At 40.9% G+C, this 19,227-nt stretch overlaps 2 protein-coding genes across 8 annotated transcripts in view; one reads left to right on the forward strand and one right to left on the reverse strand.

Moving 5' to 3' along the window:
- Positions 1–18,987, forward strand: part of UPF2 (UPF2 regulator of nonsense mediated mRNA decay) — an 84,031-nt gene extending 65,044 nt beyond the window's left edge. For 5 of the 7 annotated variants that reach the window (XM_060778263.2, XM_060778267.2, XM_060778268.2 and 2 more), the window contains 7 exons: positions 1,331–1,435; positions 5,722–5,820; positions 6,480–6,647; positions 7,477–7,618; positions 9,637–9,757; positions 11,930–11,990; positions 17,705–18,987. In XM_060778263.2, the coding sequence (XP_060634246.1) occupies positions 1,331–1,435; positions 5,722–5,820; positions 6,480–6,647; positions 7,477–7,618; positions 9,637–9,757; positions 11,930–11,963 (669 nt within the window). In that variant the 3' untranslated portion in view covers positions 11,964–11,990; positions 17,705–18,987. The remainder of the gene's footprint in view (positions 1–1,330; positions 1,436–5,721; positions 5,821–6,479; positions 6,648–7,476; positions 7,619–9,636; positions 9,758–11,929; positions 11,991–17,704) is intronic. The other 2 variants (XM_060778270.2, XM_060778266.2) reach the window with 2 other exon arrangements.
- The window catches only part of CDC123 (cell division cycle 123), a 350,374-nt gene that overhangs the window by 295,385 nt on the left and 35,762 nt on the right, over positions 1–19,227 (reverse strand). The window lies entirely within an intron of this gene.

Raw genomic sequence — 19,227 nt, forward strand, 5'->3', positions numbered from 1 at the left:
CAAATATTACATGGGGAAAATGCACGCACAAATATATATAGACATGTCTTGATAGATATGAATATAGATATATGGGGCTTGCAAATATTGCAGGGGAAATGCACACACACGGAGACACATACAATATATATAGAGAGCTGTCTAGATAGATATAAACATATACATATACACGCATATATATATATGGGCTTGCAAATATTGCAGGAGAGAAATGCATATATAGAGAGAGGATTTGCAAACATTTCGGGGGGAAATGCATATGTGAAATTAGTATATATAATTATAGATCTATAGCTAACTCTGCATTGTTTATATAGGCATTGAATGTTTTCCTGTTACTACGTTAGAAGCCAGCCTAAGTCCCCATGAAGTTTATTATTATTATTATTATTATTATTATTAAGTTATTGTTGATATTGTTTTTGTTGACACTACTTTTCCACTTACAGAGCTAGTTTACTGTTTTTCTTTGAGATACAGCAAATATTCAAAAACATTTAACGTGCGGATGCCTCAATTAATGTAATTTTATTGGTATCTATTTTTATTTTGAAATTTACCAGTAGCTGCTGCATTTCCCACCCTCGGCATATACTTGAGTCAATAAGTTTCCCCAGTTTTATGTAGTCAAATTAGGTGCCCCAGTTTATATTCAGGTCGGCTTATGCTTGAGTATTTATGGTAAATAAAAAAACAATGTAACATTGTGTAACAAACTTTGAAAATTGTTCTGTTCCTGGTTTTAAAGTGTTATATCTTGTTTAATTTTGTGGTACTTACTTTGAAAGTAGTATATATACACATACACCCCGCCCTCCTCACCCCCGAGGGGGGACTCAGGGCGGCCTCAAAAAAGCACCATACGGTGTCATCATTATAAAACAATCAACAATACATTAAAAATATTAAAAAATATTAAACAGTAGTTAAAAACAAATGATTAACACATGCCTATTAAAAATCGGAATCCAAAATCTATTCCGAGTCAAATCATTGCCATAAGTATTAAAGTGATATACTCCAGAAACTTCGTTTTTGTGGCTGCCACAAATTGTGTTGAATTGGTTGAAATGCGATGAAATATTAATTGAAAAACTAAAGCAAAATTTGCTGCATAATGTCCTGTAAAAACGAAGTTTTTGCAGTTTAATAAACCTTTTCCATGTTTTTACGACAGAAATGACATTTAAAATCCAGGAAGAAAAATCATGTTACATAGTGTAATTGTCTGTGGAAATGTGAAGTCAGTCACAGCTTTGAAAACAGCAGGTTACATGAATTCTGTTAAAACATGCCTTATGGTTGAACATTAAATCTCTTAACATTTCAGGAGGGCTCTGACAATGATGATGAAGAGGGTGAAGAGGAGGAGGAAGAAAATACAGATTATCTCACAGACTCTAATAAGGAGAATGAAACTGATGAAGAGAATACTGTATGTATTGTTTGTTGTAAAAAAAAAGAATTAGCACCCCAGGCACTATGCACATATGGTGTAGCTAGATGCTTGGTGTTAATGAGTTTGTTTTTCTTTGGCAAATCACATCACTATCACATTACAAAGATGTTGTGACTCCAGGGCACAATTAATTCTAGTATGGGTACAGAATTCTAGTATGGGTACATAGAGCAGTGGTTCTCAACTTTCCTAATGCCGTGACCCCTTAATACAGTTCCTCATGTTGTGGTGACCCCAACTATAACATTATTTTTGTTGCAACTTCATAACTGTAATATTGCTACTGTTATGAATCATAATGAAAATACCTGATATGCCAGATGTATTTTCATTCACTGGACCAAATTTGACACAAATACCCAATACACCCAAATTTGGGAGCTGTAGTTGCTGGGATTTATAGTTCTCCTACAATCAAAGAGCTTTCCGAACTCCACCAATGATGGAATTGAACCAAACTTGGCACACAGAACTCTCATGAACAATGGAAAATACTGGAAGGGTTTGGTGGGCATTGACCTTGAGTTTTGGAGTTGTAGTTCACCTACATCCAGAGAGCACTATGGACTCAAACAATGATGGATCTGGACCAAATATGGCACAAATATTCAATATGCCCAAATGTCAACACTGGTGGAGTTTGGGGAAAATAGACCTTAACATTTGGGAGTTGTAGTTGCTGGGATTTATAGTTCACCTGCAATCAAAGAGCATTCTGAACCCCACCAACAATAGAATTGACATAGAGAGTGGTATGATCCATTGAATTGGGACCTTAAGAAATAATTACATCAGGAAGAGAGTGCTAGCAGAACCTCAATAGAAATACACAAGTAATGGATCAGCCTCATACTCTTGTAAGGCCCTATATAACTACTTTAGAAAGAAGGCATGCATAAACATCTGTTTCCCAATAATGGTCTGGTATAGTGAGTTATAGAGATGAAGCTCTATTGGTCTCTTGGCTAATAATTCACCTTAATTAGAGTAAATGGTGCTTTAGAAATAGTTCACTGAACCTAACAGCTAGTCACATAAAACTGATTATTAGCTCAAGCCTGTATTGAAATATACAAAATGTTCAATGCTTTGGCAGTGAACACTAGCAAAAGGTACCTGGTGGAATACACGTCCCTGTCCTCAGATGAAATAAGTTGTTGCCTGTGTTGGTATAAAAGAGGCAACACAACTCTTAGAAAAAGGAGACTCCTATGTTTAGCCCACAGATGGCAGCATTTAGTAATCTTCTGAGAAAACTGCAGGAAAAAAGTTGGAAGGTGCAATAACAGCATGACAAAGAATTCAGGCTAAAACTAGGGCACACAATGTTATTCAGCAAGGTGCCAATCTTGGCATGGTGAACAATTTGGGCTAAATCTAAGAAGACTGCAGAAGAAATAAGGTCATGCAGCATGACATTCTGCAGACAAACTAAAATACATTCCCTCTCCCATGAACAAATCCGGTGAGAGCTCTTGACCAAACTACATATAGTAGAGTCTCACTTATCAAATATATACAGGCCGGCAGAACATTGGATAAGCAAAAATGTTGGATATTAAGGAGGGATTAAGGAAAACCCTATTAGATGTCATATTACATTATGATTTTACACATTAAGCACTAAAACATCATGTTTGAAATCTAAAACACCTGGAAGACCAGATTTGGGAACGCACTGATAACTGTAGATCAGCATTTCTCAACCTGGGGATCAGGAACCCGGCGGGGGTCGTGAGGGGGTGTCAGAGGAGTCGCCAAATACCATTCGAAAACACAGCATTTTCTGTTGGTCATGGAGTTCTGTGTTGGAAGTATGGCCCAATTCTATGGTTGGTGGGGTTCAGAATGCTATTGGATTGTAGGTAAACTATAAATCCCAGAAAATATAACTCCCAAATGTCAAGGTCTATTTCCCCCAAACTCCACCACTGTTCACATTTGGCCATATTGAGTATCTGAGCCAAGTTTGATCCAAATTCATCATAGTTTGAGTCCACAGTGCTCTCTGGACATAGATGAACTACAACTCCAAAACTCAAGATCAGTGCCCACCAAATCCTTCCAGTATTTTGTGTTGGTCATGGGAGTTCTGTGTGCCAAGTTTGGTTCAGTTCCATCGTTGGTGGAATTCAGAATGCTCTTTGATTACAGGTTAACTATAAATCCCAACAATTTCAGCTCCCAAATGAAAAAAAATCAACCTCCCCCCCCCCCCCCCCCAAAACCACGCCAGTACTCAAATTTGGATGTATTGGGTATTTGTGCCAAATTTGGTCCAGTGAATGAAAATACATGTGGCATATCAGGTATTTGCATTATGATTCATAACAGTAGCAATATTACAGTTATGAAGTTGCAACGAAAATAATGTTATGGTTGGGGGTCACCACAACACGAGGAACTGTATTAAGGGGTCACGGCATTAGGTAGGTTGAGAACCACTGCTGTAGATTAACCGTCTCTAAAATCCCATATTGAGTATAGAGGAATGGCAACACTGGAAAACCAAAGTTTGCTAAACACTGATGTTGGTGAACTGTCTCCAGAATCTCATCTGGAGCTGGGTGGCTATGTGTTGGGAGGGCTTGGCCAGAATGAGGCTAAACTGGATAACCTCTTAAGGGGGGGGGGTCTCTGGCATTTCTAGGATTCTAGGCTGTCAGAGGTAAAAGAGGGAGGAGGAGGAGGAGAAAGAAGAAGAAGAGAGAGAGTGCATAGGGGGAAGGGAGAGAGAGAATCTGGAGCACTGTGTGTGTGTGTGCGCAGGAAGAAACCCCCTTTCCTTCCTTCTAGCCATGAGCCCTTTCCCCCACTCAATTTGGAAACAAGGCTGGGTTGGAGAGAAGTCTCCAAAGCAGGAGAGTGAGGCTCTGCGTGCACCAAGAGCAGCAAGAGAGAGACAGAAGGAGAGCCATCACGTTTCCTTTCTCCCTCCTCCTTCCCTCTTTTCCCTTCTCATCCCTCTTTCTCTTTTGATTCACCCCGCTTCCATCCCTTCCCTTTGGAAATGCGCTTTCCTCTTCCTTCTCCTCCTAGTTTTTATGACAGAAAAGAAAGCCATATCTTGGGCACATATCAAATGGTGTAATGTTTCCAATTGGCCACATAATGGTGTTGGATAGTGTTGGAGTGGAGTTTGAATAACCAGGGCTCTACTGTATATGCGTAGTCCCTCTAAAATTAAGCACATCTATATAAATAAAAAATATAATGTTCGTTTGTGGGATTAACAGAACTAAAAAACACTGGGCGAATTGACACCAAATTTGGACACAAGACACCTCTCAGGCCAACGAGTGACCAGCACTCATAAAAACACTGAAAAACACAGCAGAAGGGACTAAAAAAAAACAACGCATGCACAAAACCACATATATATACACAAACACACATATATACACACATATGCATATACACACAAAACACATACACAGAAAGGAGGAAGGAAGGGAGAGAAGGAGGGATGGAAGGAGAGCAGGAAAGAAAGAAAGAAGGGTAGAGAAGGAAGGAGGGAGAGAAGAAGGGAAAGAAGGAGACAAGGAGAGAAAGAAGCAAAGAAAGAAGGGTAGAAAAGGGAGGAGAGAAGGAGGGAGAGAAAGAGGGAAGGAAAGAAGGAAGAAAAGAAAGAAAGAAGGGTAGAGAAGGAGGGAAGGAGATAAAGAAGAGAAAACACAGAAGGGTAGAGAAGGAAGGAAGGAGAGAAGGAGGGAGAGAATGAAATAAAAAAGTGAAAGAGGGAAGGAAGGAGAGAAGGAACGAAAGAGAGAAAGAGGGAAGGAAGGAAGGAGACAAGGCAGGATGGAACCAAAGAGCAAAGGAAGCGAGAAAAGAAACAGGTAGAGAAGGAAGAAAGAAGCAGGGAAAGAAAAAGAGGGAAGGAAGAAAGGAGAGAAATAAAGAAGGAGAGAAAGAGGGAGGGAAGGTTGGCCACAGCAACACGTGGCGGGTACAGCTAGTAATGTTATAAAAGAGTGAGAATCCAAATTGCCAGTAGGTGACAGAAACCAAAATGGAAAAAGATGAAGAAACAGATGGTTATATGATCATACAGCATACATATCACCAGAAAAAAAACCCTTCAGCTTCACTATGACCAGAAAATCTATGCTTAGAAATGGAGATGGGGCATTGTGCAACAGTGGTTCATCAGCCATCAGGGCCAAATATTTGTTTTAGATGAGATCTTCCCCCAATGGAGGGAATGCATAACTGTATGCATAAATATATAGAATTTAATGCATTATTCCTCTATTTACCAGGAGGTAATGATTAAAGGTGGTGGGCTTAAGCGTGTTCCTTGTGCTGAAGATGAAGATTTTATTCAGGCACTGGACAAAATGATGCTGGAAAATTTACAGGTACTTGTAGTTACTTGTAGTTTACTTGTAGTTACATGAGCTTATTTGCATTGCTAGTGTTTTCCTAAAAATCTAGTGTTCCATTTAAATAATATGCTCAACTTGAATAATACAGTCCCATAGGCATTTAACAATCTTGGGTTTTACCTTTTAGTAATTCCTTCTAAAAATTCTGCTTGGTTCTATCCAGAGTTCCCGAAAGAGAGATGGGAAGGCCTGGGAAAAAACACAGAAAAATTATGGAAAAACTGAAAAAAGGGGGGGACCCCCTATTTTTCTGGTTTTTTTCTTCAGGCCTTCACATCCAGGAACTATACTATCCTCTCTTCTAAGAAGAGAAGTTCCTGATTTATAATTTGCATCAAATATTTCAATAAAATGATCAGCAAGAAGTCAGTAGTAATAACAAAAATGAAATAGCAGAAGCATCATGGTAATGACAAGAAAAGACACAATCCTACTGGTATCTTAAAGAAGAAAATTAAAAAGATCTTTGGTGCTCAGTGGCTACGAATAGTCACTATGGTATTCCACAAATGGCAGCATTAGAATGAATAAGCAAAGTGTAATTTGTTTTTGAAACTGAAGTATGTAGTAAGCCTGTATTCTGATACTTTGGTCCTTGGAGTCTTACTTTTTTGTCCATATGCTTTTTCCAGCAGAGGAGTGGAGAGTCTGTGAAAGTGCACCAGTTAGATGTTGCAATCCCCTTGCATCTCAAGAGCCAACTCAAGAAAGGTCCACCATTGGGTGGTGGGGAGGGAGAATCTGAATCTGGAGACACAATGCCTTTTGTCATGTTGACCCGAAAAGGCAACAAGCAACAGGTGAGGTGTCACTTTCATTTCTTTCTTTCTTAACTATAACCCCATTTTTCATTTTTTTTTCATTTTGTGTATTTTTCTGCTGCCATTCTCTTAGAAAAATGAGGCCCAAGGGTTCTGAGTAAGAAGCCCTAAGGGGCAAAAATATTTTCGTCATGAAAACCTTATTTGAAATTGAAGAGAACTAGTACAAGGATTGTGTCAGATTGCTCATACTAGAATGAATTCTAAATTTTGTGTTTTCTTGGTTTTCTGTGAGAGAACTGCACTAAAATTGCCACGTTTCAGGATATCTCTTGTCTTAGTCACTTTATAGCAACATTCTTGTTTTAGCCTAGTTTGACAGCTGAAGTAATAATGTGATATCTAAAACCAATCTATGGAAAATTTTATTTAGAATCTCACTTTTGCCCGGGTAATGCTAGATGTCTTTAGGTGTGTTGCTGTCTTACCTCTTTTATGTGTGAAAATTGAGAAAAAGGACACTGATCTACCTGACATGGTGCCGTGAACAGTCCGAATCTTCATATAAATCTTGAAAATAATGTAAAATACAAAATACTGTAATAAATTGTGCATTTTCCACTGAGTTTTACTTCCTAAAATTGTCTTGGAAACGTAGTATCATTAATGTACACTCTTAGATAATCTTTTAATCAGCAGGATTAATACAGGCATACCATAGAATAAGAAAAACCCTGATAGTAAAGCTCTATTTGTAATGTTGCAAATATGGATAAAAATTAAAGAATAATGCTTGTAGTCTTCCAACCCTTTGTTATGCATTTTTTTCCCTTTATTGAGTTCTGAGAGATGTCTTTGGTCCCTTTAGTTTAAGATACTAAATGTACCGATGTCCTCCCAACTGGCTGCAAATCATTGGAATCAGCAACAAGCTGAGCAAGAGGAGAGAATGAGAATGAAAAAACTGACATTGGATATCAATGAACGGCAGGAACAAGAGGACTATCAGGGTATGGCAGTGTTTTTGAACTCTTTTTATCGATTCTGAGATTCATCCTCCCACACCATTGAGTCGTGTTTTTTCCATGTATTTCCTTGGTTTATAGAAACATGGGTCACTGCTCTGAGGGTTTTTTTCTAGTATAGGAATAAAAGTTTACTGAAGTATTCAGGAATTCAACACAATCTCTTTGCTTCTCAAAACTTTTTTCCCTTTAGGTTTTATTTTGATATATATGTGTGTGGCCAACTTTCCCTCCCTCTTTCTCTCCTTCTTTCCCTCCTTCCCTTTTCTTCTTTCCTTCTCTCCTTCCTTCCTTCTCTACCTCTTTCCTTCCTCCCTTTTTCTTTTCCTTTCTCTTTCTTCCTTCTCTGCCCCTTTCCATACTTCCTTTTGTCTTTCCTTCCCTTCCTCTTTCTTTCTCTTCTTGCTTTGCTCCCTCTTTCCTTACTTTTCTTTTTTTCTTTCCTTCTCTCCTTCCTTCTTTCTCTACCCATTTCTTTCCATCCCTCTTTTCCTCTTTCTCTCCTTTCTTCCTTCTCTACCTCTTTCCTTCCTTCCTTCGCTCTTTGCTTCCATGCTTCCTGCCTTCCTTCCTTCTCTCCTTCCTTCCTTCTTTTTCCTCTTCCTTCCTTCCCTCCCTCTTCCTTTCCTTTTTTCTGTATGTCATTTATCTTTTCGTCATTTATCTTTTGGGGGGTTTTAAGTCCTTTTCACTGTTTTTTTTGGGGGGGGGGTTATGATTGATGGACACTCATTGGTCTGTTAGCGTTGCTGTGGTCAACTTTCCCTCCCTTTTTCTCTCTCTCTTTCCTTCGTTCCTTTTTTCTTTTTTTCTCTTTCCTCCCTTCCCCCTTTTCTTTACCTTCTTTCTCTCCTTTCTTCCTTCTCTCCCTCTTTCTTTCCTCCCTTCCTTTGCTCTTTGCTTCCATCCTTCCTTCTGTCTTTCCTTCTTTTTTCCCCACCCTCTTTCAATCCTTCCTTCTCTCCCTCTTTCCTTCCTCCCTTCTCTCCCTCTTGCCTGGGCTCCAGCAGGAAGGCAGCCTTGAAGGGTCGGGCATGGGACAGGCGGGAGGTGTTTTTCAAGGCAGGCCTCGCTCACCCAGCCCCGCCCCGCCCCACCCTACCCCTTCTTTCTGCCATGGCTGCGGGGTGCCTTCCCTGTTTGGCAGGTGGGCATGCAGGCAGGGTCATACAGAAGGTGCCTTGTGGCTGAGGCAGAAAGAAGGGGCCAATGTAGGTGAGCAAGGCCCACCTCAAAAAATGCCTCCCGCCCCCACCAGGCCCTGCAAGGCTAAAGGGCTGCAGGACTCCCTTCTCGTCGGCGCCGAGGCAAGGGAAGGTGAAGCCTGGCGAGCAGCGTCTACATGGAACAGCCACATGCCCGCCTCTCCAGGGGGGAAAGAAGGAGTAGAGGCCTGTGTTTGGTGGGACCAACAAAGAGAGGAAGGAGACGGGAGGGAGGGAGGGAAGGAAGGAGGGCCCACGCATGGAAAGGCACTCCATGGCGAGGTTTCTCTTCCCTCACAACGGTTGGTGCTTCATTCTTCTCACGCAATGGGGAGAGGGGCTTTTGCGCATGCTCTGTAAGGCATTTTTCTTTTTGCGGAGTTTGAAGTTATTTCATTTTTAATGGGTTTTTTTTAAAAGACCTAGATTGGATTAGAATGTGTTTTGCTGCCAAATTTGGTGCTATTTTGTCCAGTGGTTTTTGAGTTCTGTTAATCCCAAAAACAAACATTACATTTTTATTTATATAGATATCTGTGTTGTAATCTAAGACATTTTGAAAGCTGTTGCTTTCCCCTAGACAATAACTGGGATATATTTGTTTGTTGGTTTGTTGCAGATCATTTGCCAGAGAGGTTTGGCTATTACACAGGATATGCCCCTGTATTTTTCATTGAGAAATGAAAGAATTGTACATGATCATTTTGGTTCTTTGACCTTTGAAATTCCTTTGACCTTGTAGTGTAGTCCTGCCTACTTCTCAGTATAACTTTTTCCCCCTAAAATATTAATATGCAGAGATGATGCAGTCCCTGGCTCAGCGGCCAGCTCCAGCAAATACTAATCGAGAACGGCGGCCTCGTTATCAGCATCCAAAGGGAGCACCTAATGCTGATCTAATCTTTAAAACTGGTGGAAGGTCAGTATCTTAGGAAGCATATAAAATTACATGGTTTTCAGTCTTAAAATATTCGTAATGTGCATGGAAGGTGGGCAGATCCTCAATTTGAGTTATCCTTAATCCATGATTCCGGGACAAGAGGAAATAGTTCCTGCTTTAAAAGCTTTGTAATCACTAATACCACCCTGAACATATACTCTACTGAGGCATCTTCCTAATGAAAGATGCACTTGTAGAACAAGAATATCACCATCACTACTACTCTCCTCTCCTATCAGTGCACTTGCTTAACATTCCCTTCTGGAGCTTGCACTAGACCTCAGTTACTTGTAACCTAAACAGAGTACCAAGCCCTGGAATGCTGAATTGTTTATGGAAAGAAGAGTCAGTGAAAGGAAGAACAAACACCCACAACCCACAGAAATTGTGTTAATTTGTGGGCACCCTCTTAATCGGGTTAAAGGATGTGTGGTACTAGGAAAAACAAATAGTTCATCAACTTATTAAAATAGGCTCTCCTAAAACTGCATCATAATGGGATGACGGAGGACTTGATTCAAGTCAGTTACAGGAGGCATCTATGAAGTTTTGGGCATTTGCTGAATCCTGATGAAGGGGGGGGGGGGTATGTTTAAGCAGCTTGGGAGTGATCCTGGACGCATCGCTGAGCCTGGAACCCCAGGTTTCGGTGGTGGCTGGGAGAGCTTTTGCACAGTTAAAACTTGTGCGCCAGCTGCGCCCGTACCTTGGGAAGTTGGATCTGGCCACGGTGGTCCACACTCTTGTCACATCCCGAATAGATTACTGCAACACATTCTACGAGGGGTTGCCTTTGAAGACTGTTCGGAAACTGCAGTTAGTCCAACGGGCGGCAGCTAGATTACTCACTGGACCATCATACAGGGAGCATACCACCCCCCTGTTGTGTCAGCTCCACTGGCTGCCAATCCAATTCCGAGCACAATTCAAAGTGCTGGTTTTGACCTATAAAACCCTATATGGCTCTGGACCAGCGTACCTGTCCGAACGTATCTCCTTCTATGTCCCACCTCAGAGCTTAAGATCCTCTGGGGAGGCCCTGCTCTCAGCCCAGCCTTTGTCTCAAATACATTTGGCGGGGACAAGGGACAGGGCCTTCTCGGTGGTAGCCCACGCCTGTGAAATACGCTTCCCGGGGAAATTAGATTATCCCTCCTCACCTTCAGAAAGAAGGTAAAATCGTGGTTGTGGGACCAGGCCTTTGGGCAATCAGGTTAAAGGACAATGGATAATATTTGACTATGGCTTGGAAGTGGATTTGGATAAGTGAAGTGGAGTAATCATTCGTATATGGCTAGATAAATAGCCACCAGACTGGCAATAGCTAAATGGATCGTAAGTATACCGTTTAATTTTTATTTTAATGTTCATTGTTTTAATTATTATTTTCGCTATTTGTATTTTATGAAGCGGCATTGAATTGTTGCCAATTGTAAGCCGCCATGAGTCCCCCTAGGGGTTGAGAAGGGTGGGGTAAAAATGCTCGAAATAATAAATAATAAATAAATAAACCCATTCAGTTATTTGCCAAATAGAATAACAATGGGGAAATCCTTAATGAGCAATTCCTAGGTGAGCGTAACCTTTCATTCTTCTTGTTGGAAGATTCTGGATGTTGTATTAAAACAGCACCCTTTGCAGACTCTGTAACTTAGCCATTCAGCCTCTAGTATGCAACCACAAGCTCCTTCTATTATCAGATACTTGTGGGCTGTCTCATGCCCAACAATCTTTATTTTAGAGAGGAGTAGAATCCTCTCTTATGGTATGTCTGAGCTGCCCCACACATGATATATTTCTTACCATTATTAGAAATTAGTCTATATTTATAGTTCAAAGAATGTGAAACTGTCTTGAGTTTTTATCCTACACAAAAACATGCTAGAGAAGCCATTGTCCAGTTGTTGACATCATCTCAAGGGGGTAACAACAGTTGTGATGTAACATTACTGGGAATAGAAAGTGGAGGAGAAAAGTGTTTTTGCATATTAATGATAGCATTGTGCCCCATCAGACTTGTCAAATCACAAAAAATACTCAGAGACAGAGAAAAGGTGAAAGGGGATAAATATGCACAGAAGAATGCAGTTCATACAAAGACTGGAGAGCTTCTCAAATTCATTGTCATTCCTGTTTTTCTAATGTGAGCAGGCGTGAGAGAGGGAACAGACAGCGCCGAAGCTGAAATTAGTCACGGAAAACAGAAAGAAAAGTGAGTTTTGGAGCAAAAGGTTCAAAGTATAGAAAACGAGAGGTTATGTTAGGTTATTACATGGCAGTATGTTAGGAGTTACAGACAGAGAGATGTCACTGGATCATACCAGCTTAAACATTTTTAAAATGTTCATGGATAATTACCCCTTTTAAAATATATATACATTGGCTTCCTCATTTGGGGAAGATCATGTCAATATTTGAGCTCCTTGATCATATGATGGAAGCTTTTAAACAGAGGCTGGAAGGCCATCTGTCAGTGGTGCTTTGAATGCAATATTCCTGCTTCTTGGCAGGGGGTTGGACTGGATGGCCTATGAGGTCTCTTTCAACTCTAGGATTCTATGATTCTACATAGATTGGCTCTAAGAGTTGAAAGTGAGATCTGTTTGTAGAAAAAAATGTAAATTAGACACAAAAGCATCTAAAGACTAAATTGTCTATGTAAGGATTACAGTGATATATAGTTTTGGTTGAAGGTGAAAAAAAATCATGTTGCTTATAATTCCTAAAGGAAGTTGAAAGTTTGCTACAGTTGGACATGTCAGTATTCAACCACCAGGGATGTGTGTTTTAGAAAGGTAGGGGCAGGGGGAAGTATAGAAAAGTCAGGATGCACTTTAAATTACCGTATATTCTGGTGTATAAGACTACTTTTTAACCCAAGAAAATCTTCTCAAAAGCCAATGGTCGTCTTATACGCAGGGTCGTCTTATACGCAGGAGTAGTCTTATACATGGAAGTCGTCTTATACGCAGGAGTTGTCTTATATGCAGGAGTCATCTTATACGCAGGAGTCGTCTTATAGAGTGGGTGCTGAAACTTCTAATCGGATTGGAGAATCTGGGTTGCCGCAAATGGTGGGGGAAGCTCAAAAATGGCAATTAAGGGCGATGCTGTATGGAAGCATTAAAGGCGATGCTGTACAAGTATGGTAGAAGAAAATCCATTCATCAGGATTCGTGGACTTAATGCGGTCCCAATGGTGAGGTGAAGGGGCGCCTCACCGGGAAGGTGTAAGTGAAGGGCGGAGCAAGCTGCAGGCTTCCGGGGCGCCCGGGGTATTTTGAAAAAAGAGATAGAGTGGCTCTGGGCCCGGAAAAACACGCCCCTTTTACCTGACTGACCCGCCCTTGTATCCTATTACCATACCTCCTACTCTGCCTCTCAGATCCCGCTCCTGAAGTGGTGCAGGTATGCATGTGCGAGATCTGAGAGGCAGAGAAGGAGGTACAGTAATAGGAAAATTACCATATTGAAATCAAATCTGATGCTTTTTAAATTTTTATTTGGTGTGTGTTGGAAGAGGGGTAGTCTTATAAGGCGAATATATCCCAAATTCTATATTTTAACTGGAAAAGTTGGGGGTCATCTTATACGCCCAGTCTTATATGCCGGAATATATGGTACTTTAAATTCCCGATTTTGCACTAAGAAGCCATTGCTATAACCTGGGCTGTGCGTGCTGTGTGCTCCAAATATGTTAGTAATGATTCTGCAGTGAGACACTGTTTCTCACCTTTCACATTTCCATCATTCACTATGTATTTCTCCATGACTACCAAAAATAAAGAGCAAGACAAAACAGTGAAGCCTCATATAGAAAATTTGAAATCTTACTAGACTTTTCTTTGGGCACCAAGACACTGCCTCACACTTCAATTCATAGTAAAGCTATATTCTATATACAATACTATATTCTGTACAAATGCAGACTTGTGGGATATATACTGGATTATAGTTGAAGTACAGAATTATTTTTTCCTAGGGAGGAAATGGAATAGGTCCTCCAGTGTATAAAAACTGACCGACCCATTTGTCTGTGTTTAATACAACCATATAACTTGATTCTTCACTGTTGAGAAATTATATGGACAAGTACGGTTAGTTTATGGAAGACCTCGGGACTCAGCTCTATTCCTTATGCTTTACAACAACTGCTTAAAGCCACTGTGTGAGGTCATGCAGACTTCTGAAGTTTGAAGCCAATTTGGGATTGGAATTATGGGCTGTGTTGAACACTGTTGGAGTTCCTTCAAAAGACCACATTTGTAGTTTCAGGGGTTCTTAGGCTCAGCATTGCTTCTGGAAGGCAAAATGGCTGCCGTGACCAAGAAAAGCCTTTGCCCAGCTTCGATTAGTTCACCGCTTCCAGATGAAGATGCTTTTGGTCACAGTAATCCATGCCTTACTTGCTTCTCAGCTCGTATATATCAATGTACTGACTTAAACATGCTTGGAAACATGTAGGACTGATTTTGAAACGTGTTTGGAAGGTACAGCTAGTACAAAATGAGGCTGTTACATACATTTTTAAATAATAATAATAATAATAATAATAATAATAATAATAATAATAATAGCATTTTATTAGTGATCTGCCTGTCCTCAATGCTACTTTAGAATCCTGAATTAGCTGAACTAGTTTGATCCAAACTTTCAACCAGCAAAGGCCTAAACAATGTAGTTGTCTTTTTGAAGAAGTGTGTTCAGAATTTGAGGTCATCAGCAGAGGTTCCTCAACATCCCTAACTACTTTCCAGGCATGAAGAGAGGGGCCAGGAAGGCAGTTCCATCTTGTCTCCAGTGTCATCAGTTGGGAGCCCCCCCCCCCCCCAGCTCCAACCGCTGCTCTGAGATCAAAGTGAAGAGGGGGGGGGCAGGAAGGCAGTTCCATCTTGCCTCCAGTGTCATCAGTTGGGCGCCCCCCCCCCTCCAGCACCAACCGCTTTTCTGAGATCAGAGTGACGAGAGGGGGGCCAGGAAGGCTGTCCCACTGTGCTTATAATATAATATATTGTATATACATATAATATTGATAATATTATAATGTAATACAATATACTACTACTAATAATAATATGATATTATAATTATATATTTTATATTAAATGTAATATTACTAATAATATTACAGTATAATGTTATAATACAATGTAATATATAATATTAACATTGTGCTATGATAATAATATAATATATTGTATTTACGTTTTACTTGTAAGCCGCTCTGAGTCCCCTTCAGGGTGAGAAGGGCGGCATATAAATGTCGTAAATAAATAAATAAATAATAGGTGCAGAACAGGACAGGGTTGTTTCTATGGGAGCAACTTGGTTATACAAAGAATTTCTTCCTAAGGGAAATAAGCCTGTCTTTACTTTTGTATGGCTTCTAAAAGTTGACCATTCTGTACGGCCTTTGGTTTTTAAAACTGCTTCTTTTATATCTTGACCTTTAGAATAGTTTTTAATCTATTTCAAAAAAATTTTTAAAATCTGTTTTATTTTATACTAGCTGTCCCTGCCACGCATTGCTGTGGCCCACATGGGGGTTCTGTGTGGGAGGTTTGGCCCAGTTCTATCGTTGGTGAGGTTCAGAATGCTCTATGATTGTAGGTGAACTACAAATCCCAGCAACTACAACTCCCAAATGTCAAAATTCTATTTTCCCCATCCACCAGTGTTCACATTTGGGCATATTGAGTATTCATGTGGAGTTTGGTACAGACCCATCATTGTTTGAGTCCACAGTGATCTCTGGATATAGATGAACTACAACTCCAAAACCAAAGGACACTGCCCACCAAACCCTTCCAGTATTTTCTGTTGGTCATGGAAGAACTGTGTGCCAAGTTTGGTTCAATTCCATTGGTGGTGGGGTTCGGAATGCTCTTTGATTGTAGCTGAACTATAAATCCCAGCAACTACAACTCCAAAATGACAAAATCGTTTGTTTTTTTTAGTGAAGGACATACATCGGGTTGTTAGGTGTCTTGTGTCCAAATTTGGTGTCAATTCGTCCAGTGGTTTTTGAGTTCTGTTAATCTCACAAACGAATATTACATTTTTATTTATATAGACTAGCTGTACCCGCCACGTGTTTCTGTGGCCAACGTTCCCTCCCTCTTTCTCTCCTTCCTTTCCTCTACTTCTTTCCCTTCCTATTTATCTTCTTCTTTCTTCCATCTCTACCTGTTTCTTTCCTCCACTTCTTTGCTCTTTGGTTACATCCTTCCTTCTTTCCCTTTCCCTTTTTTATTTCCTTCTCTCCTTCCTTGTTTATCTCCCTTTCTTTCTTTCCTTCCTTCTTTTCCCCTCTCCTTCCCCCTTTCCCTCCTTCATTACTTCCCTCTTTCCCTCCTTCTCTCATTACTTCTTGACAGTCCCTTCCAACTCTATTCTGTAAGTCCGTTTAATTTGTATTATATAGTAATATATAATAGTAACATATTATATAGTAATGTATATAACAATATATAAAATATTGTATTTATATCTTACATAGAAAGATGGAAAGGAGGGAGGGAGGAAGGAAAAGGGAAGGAGGGAAAGAGGGAAAGAAAGGAAGGAAAGGAAGGAAGGAGGGACAAGAAGGAAGGAAAAAGGAAGAAGGAAGGAAGGAAGGAAGGAAGGAGGGAAAGGAAGGAGGGGGGCGAAGAAAGGAGGGAGGGAAGGAAATGAAGGGGAAGGAAATGAGGAAAGGGAAAGGAGGAGGAAAGGAAGGGAGGGTGGAAGGAAAAGAAGGAAAGGAAAGGAAAGGAAGAAGGAAGGAGGGACAGGATGGAAGAGAAGGAAGGAAAGAAGGAAAGGAAGGAGGGAGAGACAGGAAGGGGGGAAGGAAAGGAAGGGAAGGAAGGAAAAAAAGGGGGGAGGAAAGAAGGGAAGGGAGTGAGGGAGAGAAGGAGTGTGGCAGAGGGAGCTACCTCCCGGTCTGGATGTTAATAGAAGAGAGAGAGAGAGAGAGTTAAATGTGTGCTCCTGTTGCCGGAGACAGATCTACAGAAATGAGGGAGAAGAAGAGGGAGGAAAGAAAGAAGGAGTTGGAGCAGGAAGAAGGGAGCAGGACGCAGAGGAATGGGAGAATTCAAAAATAGAACTTGTTTCTGTTTCTTTCTTTCCTCCTTCCTGCAGTGAAGGGAGGGAGGCAAGGAAGAGTTGGTGAAGAAGGCAACAGTCTCCCCTCCTCCCTCCCTCCCTCCCTCCTGCTGCTTCCACCGGGGCACCTTGGAGGAAGAGGAGGTGATGAAAGGGAGGGGGGGCAGCCAAGAGGAAAAGGCTGCTGCTTCTGCTGGCAAAGGAGGGACTTAGGAGCCCATCCACCATCTTCCTCCACTTCTTCCTCACTCCTAAAGCGTTGGTGGTGCGGTTTCAGATGAGGAAGGAGAGGAAGTGGAGGAGGACAGTGGGTAGGCTCCTAAAGTCCCTCCCCCACCCGCTGGCCTTCCTCGCGCAAGCCTCCACCTCCACTCCCATGGTGCCCATTCTCACTTGTGTGTATGTGTGTGTGTGTGTGTGTGGCCATGCACACGCGCCTGGCTCCTCATGCTTTAACGGCCGGCCGGCTGTTTCCTCGCGAGGAGGAGGGGGCATGGCCATGGGTCTCTTTGTAGGCAATGCAGTTTCTCCTTTGTGAACATGTAGTTCAGAAATCCTTTCTGCTTTCTGTTTTCATGGGTTTTTTGAGTGGAGAACATACATTGGGTTGTTAGGTGTATCGTGTCCAAATTTGGTGCCAATTGCCCCAGGGGTTTTTGAGTTCTGTGAATAGCACAAACGAACATTACATTTTTATTTATATAGATTTCTTTGGGAGGCCTAGTAAGTGACTAAACAGTTAACAAATGCCTATAATAAAATTAATTGTTGATATGTTATTCTTTTCTCCTCTTCTTCCTCCTTCTTCTCCTTTTCCTCCTGCTTCTTTTTTATTAGGAGACGTTGATCCAGCAGCAAGCGTCATTTCATTAGGTCCTGTATCTCCAATGTTGTGGATTAGTGGAGTCCTCCAGCAATTAAAAGAGAGCAGCGGACACATCTGAGCATGTCAGTCTAGAGAGTTCAGAATCGAAAACCTGGAACAGGCTGGGGCCATAGAGCAGATACACCAGCCTCCACTAAAAACAGAAATAGCGGAAGCTTCCAGTCATGGCCTACCAAACAAAAAAACACATCTTGTTATGGAACCATGTGAGGGTTAATCTTCTCATGAGAATGGAAGTAAATAAATGAGATGGTTAACTTTACCAGTGAGCAGTTCAGTTACAGCAAAGAGCAACCTGAGTAAGATGAATTATGCTGGAACAGAGATGGTTTTGATGGCTAAGTATGGGGGAAATGAAACCTAATATGTATGGTGTTTTCTCTGAATTGAGCGTGGCATGTCAGGAAAGCATTCGTTTGAGGGGCTGCAGGTCTGCATTAGAGGGGTGGATAGAACTAGAGGTGACTATAACAAGCTCCAACAGAGGGAATGAACAGCACAGTAAATGATATACCAAATTATGAGCTATTCCACAATATCTAGAAAAAGACTCTTGTTCTAAGGGGAAACACCTGCTTTCCGAGGTATGGGACTGGGAGAGGGCGAATCAGAACCAGATCCAAGGAAGCAGAACGATCTATGGTTGGTCAGAGGAGATGGGAAGGTAGAGAGCATTGACCCAAAGTTGCTTAGAACAGCCTGACACCAGCCTAAAGACAGGGATCTAGAGGGGCTCGTTACAAGCATCATTGAAAACCAAAATGTGCCTGTCAGCATGACAGACAGATGCCTAGAAGTGGAGCTGAATGTTCTGTTGACTTTCATGGGTTGATAAGCTTCTGTGTCTACATATTTAAAAAAGAGGAAAATTAGTTGGCAATGAGTAGAATTTTTATTTTTCTAAATGGAAATAAGGTTTCTTCGTCAGTTTCTGACAATCTTGTTTGTTAGTATAGTTGTGGGGGATAATTTTGTTTTGTTTTGCTTTCAACTAGGTGTAGTACATTCAGTTAAAGAGCACATCTGTATGCTACTAATTTTTTCCTACCTTAAAATTTTCTTTTTTTCCACTGTTGAGTTCTGCATGTAGAATTTTTAACAAGACTTGTACAACTTGTAACATTTCACACTTGCATCCATACACAGTCAGTCAGAAATGCCGCCAGATCTTCACCAGCTTCAGAAATCTGATCCTTGCCAATGCTGCAATAAAGTGTTGTAATTTAGAATTGGATTTTTTTTTGTCTCTCTGTGTCCCATTTTAAGAGCAGAGCTTTGTCAAGTTTATCATACTCATTTTTTACAGTAAATGTATGGATTCCCTCTTGAATAGGAAATAGCTCACAGTTCTATATAGGGGTAATCCCCACTTCGTGAACATCCTGTGGCTCCTGCATGATGGCAACAGTTTTGGACAGCAGTGGCTCCCAAAGTGACACATTTAAGGTGGAATCAGGTGTCAAACAGGGATGTG

This window comes from Anolis sagrei, chromosome 5, assembly GCF_037176765.1.
Source record: "Anolis sagrei isolate rAnoSag1 chromosome 5, rAnoSag1.mat, whole genome shotgun sequence".
Taxonomy (NCBI): Eukaryota; Metazoa; Chordata; class Lepidosauria; order Squamata; family Dactyloidae; genus Anolis; species Anolis sagrei.